The 15,087-nt window shown below is 49.1% G+C and overlaps 1 protein-coding gene across 5 annotated transcripts in view; it reads right to left on the reverse strand.

The window, feature by feature from the left end:
• KIF21B (kinesin family member 21B) overlaps positions 1-15,087 on the reverse strand; it is a 79,774-nt gene that overhangs the window by 38,115 nt on the left and 26,572 nt on the right. For all 5 annotated transcript variants that reach the window (XM_029573113.1, XM_029573114.1, XM_029573112.1 and 2 more), the window contains exons 5-14: positions 12,827-12,961; positions 10,385-10,552; positions 8,209-8,324; positions 7,782-7,977; positions 6,665-6,854; positions 5,315-5,378; positions 3,496-3,711; positions 2,601-2,682; positions 2,121-2,235; positions 1,503-1,691 (exon numbers count right to left, since the gene is read on the reverse strand). In XM_029573113.1, the coding sequence (XP_029428973.1) occupies positions 1,503-1,691; positions 2,121-2,235; positions 2,601-2,682; positions 3,496-3,711; positions 5,315-5,378; positions 6,665-6,854; positions 7,782-7,977; positions 8,209-8,324; positions 10,385-10,552; positions 12,827-12,961 (1,471 nt within the window). The remainder of the gene's footprint in view (positions 1-1,502; positions 1,692-2,120; positions 2,236-2,600; positions 2,683-3,495; positions 3,712-5,314; positions 5,379-6,664; positions 6,855-7,781; positions 7,978-8,208; positions 8,325-10,384; positions 10,553-12,826; positions 12,962-15,087) is intronic.

Genomic DNA, 15,087 nt, shown 5'->3' on the forward strand with positions numbered 1-15,087 from the left:
AAATGGAAACCAGAACTACAAACCCATTCATGCAGTGGGGCAAAGCCAGGATTAGCTAGGCCTTTCCCTTACGACATGGCGTCAACTGATGGAAAAGCCTCAACGGGGCAGAGGTGAAGCAGAAAAGAGCCCGAGCACAAACCTGCTAACGAAGCCCACTGCGACCTGGAAGTGATTCTCGCAAAGAAGTCAAGGGGTCAAACTAAGCCTGTGCCTGGATCCTGGGCATGCCAGTTCACCCTGCCTGACCTAGGTTGGTGTGCAGGACTCAGGCAGACTGGTGAAAAGTTTGGTGCATCATCACGAAGTCAGCAGGGAGGCCCTGGAGGTCAGTGGGCCTTGAAAGTGAAAGCAATCTCTCAGAGGAGCAGAGAAGAGGGGAAGGTGCACACCTGAGTGGGTCAGGTAAAAATTATGCCACTTTTTGTGAGCTCTTTGTATGTATAATTATGGAGAAAAACCTGAATTAAAAATATTTCTCTGGATTAAAATTATTGGCTGCCATATTGGAGACAGGAGAAAGGAAGCTTTTGAAGGTCAAGATATTAAAAAAAAAAAAAAAAAAGCGCCAAGAACCCTGCTTGCTTTAGACAAAATCATCAGTAGCAAGTAAACATAATGAAAAAAAACAAACCTAAAATAAGTAAGAAGTGATTATATGAAATCCGCCAGGCACCTTGGACAGTGGCTCAGTATTCAGCCTTGCAGCATGCACTTATAAAAAGCAGCAGAGACTAATTGTAATACACAACAGATGTCCTCACAGGCCTCACAATCGGGGGCACTGGAAAGTCATTGCTTCCATTAATACATTTTTAAGTAGGGCTTTTTGGGGTTGTTTTTTTTTCTTTTGCAAGCTTTTTTTTTTTTTTTTGACCCAATCCTTAATCTGGCGCTGATAAAGTCAAATCAAATTATATTTGTGCATGTCAAGTTTGGATATTTAGAGGTCCGGCGAGAGGACAAGTTACCAGGGTATTTTATTTGGATATTCGATGGCGTTTAGCCGGATAAATCTGCCACCAAATGTACCCAGGTGAAGTTAGCCGGATAACTTCAGCACAGGTGTTTTTCCGAAGAGACTTACCTGGCTAATTTCAGCCGGGCAGCACTGAACATCTGCGCTCACAGACCAACGTTTAAGCCCATTCCCAGAACTCCTGCATCACAGCTGGATCAAAAGCAGCAAAGCTCGATGTTGCCAATGGAGCTGCTGCATGTAAAACTTCAGCTGGAGATGGGGAAAACCGTCACATCTCGGCTTTTGCCTGGGAACTCCAAACGTTAGCCGGGGAAAGCCTTTGAATGCAGAGACCTCTTCTCGGGGTAGCTTCTGTTCAGTGAGCCCACCCGGATCAGTTGCCTCCCCGTAAGGTGGGGGAATTCTTACCGAGGATCAGGACGCGCCTGGCACCCATCCCGAGGGGGGGCGCTAGAGCGCAGTCCCCGCCCCCCCCCCCCTCGAGTGTGACGTGGGAAGGCCGAGGGCCCACCATCCTTACTGAGGTTCTGGAGGACCCGGTCCCGCTCCAGCTGGGTATCCCGGATCTTGTTCTGAAGGAGGATGAGCTTCTCCTCGTACTGCACCTTCAGCGTCTGCAGGCGCCGCTGGCTGTTCTCCAGCTCGTCGATCAGCTTCTGCTTAATCTCAATCTCGCAGGTCAGGTCGGCCAGATCCGCCTGCAAATTCACTGCGGTAGAGAAAAAAAAAAACTTTTACCTTTTCTGCAGGTAAAAGTGGCATTTTACCCGTGGAAACCCGGGCTCCCGTTACTGCCCGAGCCACCCACGGGTGAAAGCATGCACACATCGGTCAACCCCACGCGTGCTCTCCGCCCATGGAGAGAGGAACTGAACGCACAGCTTCGATTCCTCAACCCCACCCGCGGTCGTTTCCGACTAAAAAAAAAAAAAATTATCCACGGGTAAAAGTGCTTGTGAGGTTTGCCCCGGTGCGGGCAGTTTCGGCTCCTGCCGTGGAGAATCTGCACCAGGCAGAGGCTCCGAACCAAAGTCGCGGCAGACACCGGCGGGGCTTTACCCACCAAAGACGGAGGGACCGGCACGGGAAAAGGTTTTCTGCTTCGCCCCTGTGGAGGTGGTCGAAGGCTCCCCCTTACCCTTCTCCTCGGTGTCGGAGTCGGAGTCAGCCAGGCTCCCCTCACTCCCTGAGTCTTCCTCCTCATCTGGTCGCCCATCCTCTTCCTCACAGTCACTTTCCTCGTGCTCCTCGTCCTGCGGGAGCAGAAATCAGACAGACGGATGGATGGAGGGGGCGGGCAGTAAGAGGTCTCTCTCTTTGGTTTATTATAAGCGAGCGGGCTGCGAGATTCCCGCCACGTCCTAGCTGCCGGGGTTTGGAAGCGCCCTAGGAGGTCTCGGAGAAACCGGCTCTGCACCGGAGCTGCCCACCCCCAGAGGGCCACCTAGGGAGGTAGGGGGGAGGGGGTCCTCCTCTGCCACATCTGGAATGCCCCAGAGATTGGGAGAGCACCTGTGTCCTACAGCCTGGTCTCTGTCTATGCTAGAAGCTGCAAAAGAAAAAAAAAAAAACCACACTGCACTTCTCCCCTTAGCTATGATCCTCTCTTCCTTCCCACCTCCTCCGCTTCATTTTCATCTGTTTCGTCTCCATTTTCTTGATGAAGTTTAGACCTCTTCTTGAATGCCTCTTTTTCTGGGCTACAGGAGATAAAAATAGGTTAGGAGGACATTAGCCCAATGCACCCAGCCTCGTCCCAGCCCGCATTCCACCAGAGGACCGCACAGCTCCACACTTTGTGCCGGGGGAGCACCACTGACCTTCCCCCATCCAGCCCTCCCCCCTCCCCCCCAGAAATACTCTCTTTAAAAATAAAACAAACCACATAAAAACAACCTTCTTCCGTCTCTAACACAGGAGCAAACCCCCTTGGAAGGTGCTGGAGCGCTGAAAGACTCAGTGCAGATCTGTACCTCTGATGGCACCCATGGGGGGGGGGGTCCTTCACTCCGTGAGAATCTCCTGACAGATTCCAGATCTAGGTCAGCGAGGTGGGCGCTTCCTGCCAGGCCCCTCCCAGATGCCACCACTAAAGCTCTAGGCTCTCTGGCTCTGGAGAAGATCAAGTGACCTACAAGACGACCTTTCAGGTGCAGCTGGAGGGCCACCAGTTAAGCACTCTTTCCCCTTCCTTGGATTGCGCTCAAGCCACCTCTGCAGCACTCCCCCCCCCCCTTTCCCCCCACGGTTAACAGAGAGCCCCCTCTCCTCCCCTAGCTAACCAAGAGAGACCACCTCCTTCCCATCACTGGCAGGTAAAGCGAGACAGCCCCCCTCTTTCTCAAACGGCTCCAAAGGTTAACTTAGGCCACTCGGTAGTTTCACGCTACAGGCAACTCGGGTGCAGGGATTATTGGGGAAACAGCTCAGCAGCAAGCCCAGGAGTTACTTCCACGGTATCCCCAGCTCTGACCAGCCCGAGAGACACATTTGCTAGCTGTGGGCCCCGTTACCTCTTCCTCCTCTGCCTCCTTTCCGTACTCTTCAGGCTCTCTACGTCCTGCTTCGCCCGTCTGATGACATCATGGACCTCCGTCTCCACGGGGGCCGAGGGGCAGCTGAAGCCCAGGCCCAGCGAGGAGCTCGCGGCATACGCTGACCTGGAGGCCCCGCGGGACAGGCTGCGACGGAGGGACTCATTCATTGCTTCGCTTTCTAGCAGCTTCGTCCTTCGCAGGAGGAAAGAAAAAAAAAGCGAATGCTCAGATTTCTACCAATACTTCTCCCAACACAGAGCCCAGCCAGCGGCAAATCTAACTTCAGCCTTGCCTTAGGAAAGGTTCCCGGGTCGCTTCCATTTTTTTTGTTCTACTACACTTTGGGGATATATTTCAGTAACCTGTGATATTCGTAATGTATACGGGTGCTCGTAACGCGTGGACCTTGCAGACAATGCACTTTTTAAAAATGACTTTCAGTCCGTTAAAGTCAGCAAATAAACAGTGACCTTGCATTAAAAATTGCAGAAAGCCGTCATGTTTGTAGCACGCGGTGGCCGCGTCAGCCTCTGTTCACTTAAGAGATTCACTGAAACATACAATTGGACCAGGGGTGCCTACATTTTTGTACCCAACTGTATATGCAGAGATCCATATTCAGACACAGTGCAGACAGCAAAGTTAACAGGATGAACGTATCCAGCTAACTCTGGAGGTGTATTTAATAGTGCAACCGCACTACTGAAGGCAGCCAGCTAACTTTATCTGGATAACTTTAGGGCAGCTCTTCAGCCCAACCACACTTAGCCGGCTACCTTTGAATATCGGAGTTAGCCACATAGCTTAGCTGGCTAATTCAATTCCTCCCAGTTATGCCCCCAGAATGCCCCTAACTTATCCAGCTAACTTATTAGCTGGCTAAAACAGAACTGGCAAGGTGCCCAAATATTAATTTAGTTGGATGACTTCCAAGTTATCTGTCTAAAGGCTTCTAAATATGGATCTCGTGTCGTATTGCTGTGTTTATATGTGGTGTACAATTGGTTTAATTATAAATGTGGTTTCTTCTGTAAATGGCTTTGATTTTGTTTTACTAGTAAAACACTATATTAAGATAATAAACTAAACTGAACCGGGACAAAGCTGGCGACCACTGGCTGAACGTGACCCTCTGTTTTATTACAGAGCCTCCTGGTTAGACATGGGAAAGGTTGGGGGGGTGAACGGAGGGGGGGGATTTTGTGCACTCATCTACCCAAGATAGCATAAAGGAAGACGACAAAAACTGAAGTGAACAAGGAGAGAGATCTTCAGGGCACGCCAGCCTCTAGGGCGGGCAGCTGGCACATAACCCTTGCAGCGAGGTATGACTGGACAGACGGTTTGGCCTTCTCTCTACCATCATCTACCTCGGAGGGCCAACCTTCAAAGTGCTCACCTGCACGCAAAAGGAAAGTAGCGTCTACCTTCCCCTTCAAAACAACCGGGCGGGGTAGAAAGCACCCAGGGACTTTTGCACCCGCCTTACGCACAGGCAAACTTTCTATGGAAAAACACAGTGCGAAGGTTTGAAAATCCTGTGCTCCTCTGAAATCCCACCCAGAAGAAGCCTTCCTTCAATCCAGCCAAATGTACACCCGCTATGGAAACCCCTTTAGCACTCTGAGGTGGTTGGTGGGGAGGGGGAATTTTCAACCAGGCAGGTCACCAGTGGCTTTGAAAACTGCACCCCCATTACTATCCCAGGACGATTTCACCCCATAACTCAGCAGAGAAAAGATCCCCTGCCGCGAGATCGTCAGACTGCAGGGCACGGGGCTCGATATCCACCTACCTGAGCTCCTCAATTTCTCGGATGTAGCTCTGGATGAGGATGCCGATCTCTTCGTTCCCGTCCCCTGGAGCCAGAGAGAAAGGAGAGATGCAAAGCGAGAACCTTTAGGGAGGAGCCAGGCAGCTCCGCAGAAGCCTTGATTCATGCCCAGCTTACACGGTCAAAAGACACCAAAGCTGCCGGGTGAACCAGGTCCAATAAAACCAGAGGAGACAGGTCCCACGCCTGCTGCTTGCTGCGTATAGTTTTGCCAAGTAAATTTGTGCACGCACTTTTTTTTTTTTAGGTAAAACATTATACGGACAAGTCCCAGCCCCCTCCCAGACGCCACCCCCTGAAACGCCTCTCCCCATCTGCATAGAAATGCACACACCCCCTTCTAGTCTTCAATCTCACCTTCGTCATCCCTTGCCTACCTACCAGCTATCGATCTTCCACTCACCCAGTCCCTTTCCTCCCATTCCTCACTCCCTCGCTAGCCCCAGCTCTTCCATCACTCATCAACTACCCCAGGTCCATTCACACCCCCAGCTGCCAAGTTACCCGGCTCCAGGAGGTAGATTTTAGGCCAGTCTGGATTTCTGACAACCACATCCTGTGCAGTATGGGACCTGCAGCATTGAATCCAAGGAGCAGAATCAGGGGATACATAAGAACATAAGAAATTGCCATGCTGGGTCAGACCAAGGGTCCATCAAGCCCAGCATCCTGGTTCCAACAGAGGCCAAACCAGGCCACAAGAACCTGGCAATTACCCAAACACTAAGAAGATCCCATGCTACTGATGCAATTAATAGCAGTGGCTGTTCCCCAAGTAAACTTGATTAATAGCCGTTAATGGACTTCTCCTCCAAGAACTTATCCAAATCTTTTTTGAAACAAGCTACACTAACTGCACTAACCACATCCTCTGGTAACAAATTCCAGAGCTTTATTGTGCATTGAGTGAAAAAGAATTTTCTCCGATTAGTCTTAAATGTGCTACTTGCTAACTTCATGGAATGCCCCCTAGTCCTTCTATTATTCGAAAGTGTAAATAACCGATTCTCATCTACTCGTTCAAGACCTCTCATGATCTTAAAGACCAAGTCTGGCCACAGTCTCCCTCCTGGAAGAGAGTATCTTGGCAGCTCTGAACACTCCTAGTCCCCACCAGCCCCTTAATCCCAGAGTCTCTGCTCATGCTCGGTCTCAGACCCTGCGCTGGGTTCCTACTCCTACCCCAAAGTTAGACGAGGGTCCCAGATAGTAAGGTGGCAGAACCAACTCCACATTCATACCTTCCCTCCCCCTCCCACCATGGCCAAAAAAAACCCAACACACATTCCCAGGGAACCAGCCACCTCCTACCTGCTCTGGCAAGGATCTGATTGGCCTCCTGGCTCATGAGTTGGGTCACTCGGCAATTAATGGCATCGATGGCCTCCTGCATGGCCTTCACCTTCATCCTCAAGGTGCTGTTTTCCTTCTGAAGCATGGTGTTCTCATGGAACAAATCACTGAAGCCCTCCGAGCCGTCATCTCCTATCACCCGCTTGCCCTGGAGGGGGGAAGGGGGGTGGGAAAATCACAACACAATTTTCAAATTGTCTATCTTGGTGGGGGGGGGGGGGGGGAGAGACTGCACGTGTTTTTCACCAAGGGGGTTTGCACCAATTCTCAAAATGAAACATGGGCAGATATTTGCTTTGAAACTCTTCGTGGGGGCTACCGTGCGGGTGGTCGTCCACACCTGATTTTTTTTTTATGGGGGTAGAATTTCTGCCGGGTAGGCGCGCAGGAAGATTGTAAGAGTCATCTGCACGGGTATTTTCCCCCCTCCCCAGATACACACACACACGTGCCACCCTCCCCCCCACCACTCCCAGGAATGCTGTGCCTCGGTGCTGCTAAAGGCAAACCCATCTGTAGCCACATCCAGGAAGGACGACTGTCAGATGGCCGATTTAGGAATGCAAATGGCTTTGAAATGCGTCCTCACGATCGGTTACGGAAGGTGGAGTACGAGCAGCTCCATGTTGCAGTGCCGAAGGTGATATTAATTATTTAAACAAGAAGTCCTGTTTTCTGCTCCGTTTTTCTCCTGCATTTCTCATCTTTACTCTGAATTACCGTTCCCTCCCCACCACTGGGCCCAGTACCATTACGCCGCCGTACTGGTAAAGCAGGAAAGAGCGCGCCCAATGCAGAGCCGGGGCAGAGGTTAACACTGGCTCAGAGGGAACCGAGACCCCCCCACCAGTTCGTCTCTGTGCCCCTTCCCTGGTGATTTCCTATTCAAGCACGGAGCCAGATTGATCTGGCAGTGGTCATGAAATCCCACAGGAACCAGGCTGGTACGGCTGCATGAGGAAGAAATCAGACCACAGAAGTGCCGCCTGCTGGTCTATGACGTGGAAAGAGTAATGGACTGTAAAAAATAAATAAATGGTAAGGATACTCCCCCATCCTGGCCAGGCCCATTTACCGCTTTGTACTCCATCAGCTCCAGCTGGAGGCGCGCGATCTCCGCCCGCAAGGCACTGATCTGCTGGCTGGTCTTATCCTGGTTCACCACCACCTTGTTCTTGATGTTTCGAGCGCGGTTGGCGTATTTCAGGGTGTTCAACGTTTCCATGAAATCCCGATCGGAGGGGCTGATGCAGGCAATCATGAGGGTTTGGCTGGAAGGGATCAGAGCACAAGAGCGAAGCCCAGAGTGAACCAGGCTCCTGTTTGTCCTTCTCCACCTGGATCTCACCAGGGGAAGACTTATCTCCTTATGCCTTTTCATGCCACTCTTATCCTGGGAGTCACCATGCATTTCCACGGTGAGCACACATGCACGGATCGCACCACGGCTTGCTCACAAATACTGGAGGGCTCCAGCAACCCTTACTGGCTAGGGTACTTACCTGTTCCCTCCTAGAGAATCCTGGAGCAGTCGGGTCAGCTTGGAGTCTCTGTAGGGCACGTGGATCACTTTCCTGCTCTGGTCTCCCAGGGCGCTGATGACATTCCCCAAGGCCAGCTGCCACCAAAACAGACGTTCCCTGCCGGGTTAGTTCACAGCCTGTATTTGCATATCCAAAAGCTACAAGGAGAGAGGTCTTTACTGTGCCCAGGGCAGAGAGAACGTAAGAGCAGTTTTGTGCATGGCAGGAACACCACCCCTCCCCCCCCCTGCAGGTTTGCCGTATCAAACCAAATTAACCAGACCGACCGAGTCCTGATTTTGCCTCATGGCAGGCAGGGACTAATAATTCTTATTTTATTGATTGATTTTACACTTGATTACCCATCTTATGTGGCAAAACCATCTCCTCCTCCCCATCTGTAACGCATTGCATCAATCATACACACAGCAGTCAAGGGTTCAGCCAAACTGCACATAATGCTCACAACTAGTTTTCAAACAAAGCAGTGCCCCCAAAAACCAACAAAGAAAAAATATAAACTGTATCTCAATCCCCTTGCCAAAACTGGCCAGGCCCTCCTCATCCACTATCTCTGAACCCTCTCCCCCTCATAGATACTCTTGTCTAAGTCAGAAAAATGGCGAATTAACTCGCAAAGGTCCTGCTCAAAGAGCTGTGTCTTGACTCTTCTTCCGAAAAGTTAACTAATTCAACTCTATACTAATCTCTAGGGAAGCTCGAGCTCCAGAGCACAGGGGAAAAGCAAGAAACAGCACAGTGTTTAGCGGGGTCTGTGGAGCGGATCTCAGTGTCCATCAGGCCCATAAATTGGTGAAGTGATCCTGCCAGATTATAATGCTGCAAACATCGAAATCCTTCTGCTTCACAGGGAGCCAATGTAAGCCACAGTGAAGTGGGGTAAGAGGATCGGTCGTTATTTTTTTCTCATATAACAATTTATTGAACATTTCATAAGTATACTTGCAGCATGTTCCATGTTAAGTTAACACCTGAACATTCATTAAAAAGAGAACTCCCATTCATTAACCCCTCTATGAGGCATACAGCTGCAGGGATACGCTGACAGAGGAGAATTACAATAGCCAATGGGAAAATCAGAAGTACGAGGTCATGCATACAATAGGGCAAAACCAGGGCTGGATCAGCCTGTTCAGCTGACCTATGATGAGTGGTAACCCTACCCCTCCCCCCCAATCAGGTAAACGTGCCACTATAGGTATTCTAGTGCCAAAATAGTTCAAATAATCCCACTTTGGGTAAATCACCTTCATGGAGCTTCCACAATAAGCTTCTTTTTTTTTTTTTTTTTTTTTTTTAAATCGTATCTGAACTCCGCCTCCATACAGAAAATTTATCCTCTGAGCATTTACATAGGAAGAGAGAATCTGATGGCAGATAAGGATCCCAACGCCAACTCATTTGCCCAATTTACTTCATTGGGTAATGCCACAGTAGAACCTAGGTAATCTCAGGTTTTTCTTTTGTAACTACCCATCCTCTGTGATTCTGTGCTTATCTGAAGCTTTCTGCCTCCACAATCCAATCAGCACTTCTAAATGACTGCAATCTCCTGCATTTGAACACCAAGCTGGCTGGCCAGGCTGAGGTGGTGATGCAGCCTACCGTGAATCTTTAAAAGAACAATGTCCTTAGTCCGTGCAAATCCAAACCCAGAGCTAAAAAAAACTTTCACAGACTTAAATTTAATTGGAGATTCATCTGCCTTTCCAAGGTGAATAACTCATTCAACACAAAATACATAAAAATGCAAGCAAAATGCACAGCATAATTTAAAACAATATCAAAAGAAAAATATTAAAAACGTAAAAAAAAAACAAACAAAACCCCCCCCCCCCCTAAGAATAAAACCGCAGTGCTGGGCTCATTATGCCAGGCTTTGTAATGTCAACTTTCAAAGACCCCCTTCAGGAAGAATAAGGGAATGGGCAGCCATGGGTTCCCATCGCTTTGTAAGGTGTACGTACCTTTTCGGTGAGACGCTCATTTAAATAATAATAAAAAAATAAACTTTGCAATGAACGCTTGCACTGCCCGTGTTATACTTTTGTGGTGTGTCTGTGAAGGAAGCCTAACGCTGCTGCTGCCCAGGGGAAAGGTTACAAGCAACGAACAAGAGGTGCCGGTTGCATACCAGGCCACAGTTGATGGAAATGCCCTCCTTGGCCCTCTCTCCCGTGGCTCCCGTCCGTTTCAGTCTCTCGGAACCTGCCAGGTCAACGAAATGGAACTTGGCCGTTAGAGTTTCGTACTCCGTCGCAGGCTGAGACCCCTCCGGCAGACCGTTCATTTCACTGCTGGCCTGCAAGCAAAAGAACGAATAAATAAAACCAGCAATGACATGCTTACAGCAAAATGCATCACTACGTGGCCAAGGCATGTCCCTGCTTGAGGCCGGCTCCACAGCGAGAGGGGGGAAATATGTGCCCCTGCCACAAACCAGCTCTATGCTTTTGCCATGGCCCTAGAAGATAACAATGAGTAGGGTTATCCCCAATAATGCTGAACACATGCTTAGACTGGCCTTACACAGCCAAACGTTACATGAACATAAGACATTAGCCAGGCTATTTATACACCACCACTGAGAATTCAAGCCCTAAACATCTCTGCAGTTGAAATCTATGGGACACTGAGGCCACCGGCTCATGCATTCAGAAATCGGGACTCGGCAGCAGAGCTATGCACTGCCATGTGAAAGCTGCAGGTTCAAATCCTGAGCTCAGTTTCTGTTTTCGGGGTCAGCCAGTGCTGGGGATGCTGCAGAGGCAGCATTCAGAGCCATGGATGGGGGGGGGGGGGGGGGGGGAGGTCTAAGCCATTACTCAACGGCAACACTTCATAGTCAAATTAGGATGCACATATACCGCATTATGGAGGGAGCTGCAGTCTGTGCCCCCTTACCACAATCACTGGATTATCTGGGGGAATCCCTGATTTAGTTGGAAATGAAGGCTCATGGTGCCATTGTTCGACAGAGGCCGGTTTTGACTGAGCTAGAAGCCCAGAGGAGAAGGAGGAAACTGTGGCATCCCCACCTCCCAAAAAATAAGGCAGGATTCAGAGGTATTTATTAAAATCTGTATATTGCCTCCCCAAATAAAAGCAGCAATGGACAAACAAATGTTATATACAAAAACAACGGATACAATCACCTTACATAGTATCAATAAATAAATGAATCAATGAAACCACAATGAGATCATTATTGCGCCAATGCCCACATAATCGTGCATACCCTGGAAATTACAGAGAGGGCGATAGCCTAGACAATGCAGAGCCCCCAGCCCTATGATGGAAACAAAAAGGCTTCTCAAAAAGAAGAAACCCTTAGCAAGCACCCCTGGAAGAGCCAAGTTCACATACTGGCGTCCACCGTGCTAGGCCGATGACAAGATGCAGGGGCCCCTCACCCCTTAACACAAAAAGGGACTGCCAACAGTTTAAATGTCTTTCGCCCGCACCAGAAGCCAATGTAGCTGACAAAAGTAGGGCTTACACTATAACTCTGCACAATGAATCAAGGTCTCCATGGCTGACAAGGACGTTTCTGTCCTGCTGAGCGTGCACGGTGGAGGAGCAGCCTAGCGGCAAGACCAACAGCCTATGAACCAGGGAAACCAGGGCTCAAATCCAACTGCCCCTTCCTTGTGACCTTGGGCAAATCACTTTAACCTCCTTTGCCTCAGATACAAACTACGGAGGTAATTTTCAAAGGAGCTGCGTACATAAATGTAACGATATCATAGCAGTTTTCAAAAGCCATTTACCCAAGTGCACTTATGCAAGCAAATCCCACGGAAAATCCAATGGCATATTATAGCAATTTTCAAAAGCTCACTTACTCGAATAAAGTGCTTTTTAAAATTGGGCCCTCAGATTGTAAGCCCTCTGAGGACTGGGAAATACCTGGCTTTTTACAAAGGCCCAGCAGGATCCAACATGATTCTTTTAAGAGCTTTCCTGTTTCAGTCCTGACTTTATGACTATGTTATCCATTCACGCTTTTACTGAATACAGCTGCCTCCAGTATTTTATTTTTTTTGATCTTATTATATTTTATTCTATTAATCATGTATTTTTATGCTCCATTGTATTATTACACTCTGTTATTTTTACTATTTATTATAAAACTCTGTAAACCATTGTGATAGTATAAAAGTTATTAAATAAATACCTAAAGTACCTGAATGTGATCTGTTTTGAAGCGCCAAAAAGCAGAATATAAATCAAATAAGTAAAGAGGTAACTCTCCTAACTTGGCACATACTGTATGCTCTGCCTCCTCAGCCACACTCTCACTTTTAAGCTTTAGCTCCTCCCCATACTCCATATGTTCATCTTTTCTCTCTCCTGAAGCCACACTCCATCATTCTCCATCAAACCTGCTAACCCCCTTTTACAGACTTTGCTTACTCTGAAAACCAGACCTCTTAGGACCACCCTCCTCTTCTGCTTCCCCTCCACTGTGGGGGGATGTGCTACAGGCCTGGACCCATGTTTGCGGGATGGCATTTTTTGTTGTTTTTTTTGCCTGCCTCTTGTAGAAGGCATGACAGCGGGTGTGGTTTCTCACCGGGTGCGCCTGAGTGCAGACCCTCATTTGCCAGAGGTGGATGGTGAAGATGGCATGCGAACGGGAACTCTGCACATTCATCTGGGTGCTGGCGGTGGTGCGGGACAGGGCTCCCTGCTTCAGGCACTGGAGCAGCTGCAAAAGAGAATCACAGGGAAAAGGCTAGAGCCAAGAGTCCACAGCACATCAGAGGGACAGAGGAGGCATCCTGCGTGATCGCAGAAAGAATATGACAACGAAAGAGAGATCACAATCGCCCATCCAGTCTGCTCACCTTCCCTTCCTGTTATTACAGCACACAAAATCCTAAACTGCCCAGAGGCTGAATCGCATGGGAGAAGGTGCATCCAGGCCTTCTGAAGGCGGATGTCGGCCTAGAACTGCAATCAAACTAGATCCTCTGTCATTCCTGAGCCCGGTGTGCTGTTCTTAAGAAATTCTGAGGTCCATATTCAGTCACAGTCCAGATAGCAAAGTTAGCCACATAAACTTTTCCAGTTAACTTTGGAGGTATATTCAATACTGCAGCCTCACTACTGACTAAAGCCGGCTATCTTGACGTTAAGCTGGCTATTACAGCCAGCTAGGTTTAGGACAGGACTTTGGCCTGACTACACTGAGCCTGCTAACTCAACTCCTCCCAGTTATGCCCCTGGAATGCCCCAAACCTAGCAGGCTATCTTATTAGCTGGCTAAATGCTATTGAATATGGAACTCTTAGGATCTTTTCAAATCTATTCAATTCTGAAATAACGAGTCTGTCGAGAAACAGCAGTGACTGTAGCTGAACTGTTCGGTCCTGTAATCACGTTGCAGGGACGTTTTTTTTTAGTGAATGAGTTATTTAGACAAGACCAGGAGCTGAGCAGGTCCAGCCCTCTCCTGAATGTCCCTGTACCACTCCTGCTGAGTTAAACCAGAAGAAGAGTCAAACAGGCCGATGCAATACCTACCGTGTGCTCAGGCTAGCGCACAGGTAACCAGCGGTTGGACCTGTGTCCATAATCCCTGATGCAATAAGGGGATCGGAGCTTCCAAAACGCAGGGCATGGCTAATGGCATTCACATGCGATGAGCGCTATGTTCAAGAGGCTATTAGCTATTACCCTCCCCCAATGTAAAAAAAATAACCGGGCGCCCGACGCGCTCATTTTCACTCTCAAAAACTAACGCCAGCCCCGGAGCTGGCGTTAGTTTTGAGGAGTCCCAAAAGTTGAACTAAAAAGCCGAAAATTCTGCTTTTGTGTGGTTCCTCCGACTTAATGTTGTGTCGATATCAAGTTGGAGGAAGCACAGAAAGCAACTGTGGGGGAAAAAAAAAAATCTAAAATAAAAACGTCTTGAGGCGGTCAGGTTAGGAAAACGCACGCTCAGTTTACGAGCGCGCGTATTCCTAACCCACGCGCAGCCACGTCTCCTGGATGCCGAGGTGGCGCTAGGGTTGCGGGGTTTCCCCTAGCAACGCAGCAGCTCGTTAGCAAACTGCATCACGCGCCCGGGAGAGGTGGGTGGGCGCGGGTTAGGACAGCGGGCACTCAATCACGAGCGCCCGTTTTTCCCGTGCGCATCCTGCATCGGCCTGAAAGCCTTTGTCCCTGCGCTGCGAGGGGAATTGGGGGGGGGGGGGGGTTTCTTTCCTGACCCTATAGAAAGGCCAATCAGCACCTTTATCTAGGGCCCGGCTGCATTAGCAGGTCCATTTCGGGTTTTTTTTCCTCTAAAAGCTGGTGAGAGCACCTCGTAAGACATCTGCTGGCAGTGAGCTCTGAAACATAAAAATTGGCTCCTAGCTCAGTATATATAGATATATATACATACATATATATATATATATATATATATATACACACATACACACACAGTACTAGTAAAGAGGATAATTCCCCTGCACAAATTGGCTGGTGAAAGCAACCCTCCCCTCAATGCAGCTGAAAGCACTTAAGAGAAGTCGTTCCAGGGCCAGGACGTGCACAGGTCGCATTTCACTACATTGAAAAACAGTACCTACAGACAAAAGCAGGTGCCAGCTGCCACGCGTGATGGAGAGCATTTGCCGTGTTATCTGCCTAGAGAAAGGGTCAACAGCAAATCTAGCAACAGAGCATTCAAGTATTAATTTAGCATAAAAACTGGGGAGGGGGGGATGAGAAGTATGAATTGCATCTCCTGGGCACAGCCCCTGCTTGGTGAGATGCCCCCCCCCCCCCCGAGGCATGCCCTGCAGTCCCTGGCCAGGAACCCTCACGAGTCTCTGCGACAGC

The sequence above is a fragment of the Rhinatrema bivittatum genome, chromosome 12 (genome assembly GCF_901001135.1).
Source record: "Rhinatrema bivittatum chromosome 12, aRhiBiv1.1, whole genome shotgun sequence".
Lineage (NCBI taxonomy): Eukaryota > Metazoa > Chordata > Amphibia > Gymnophiona > Rhinatrematidae > Rhinatrema > Rhinatrema bivittatum.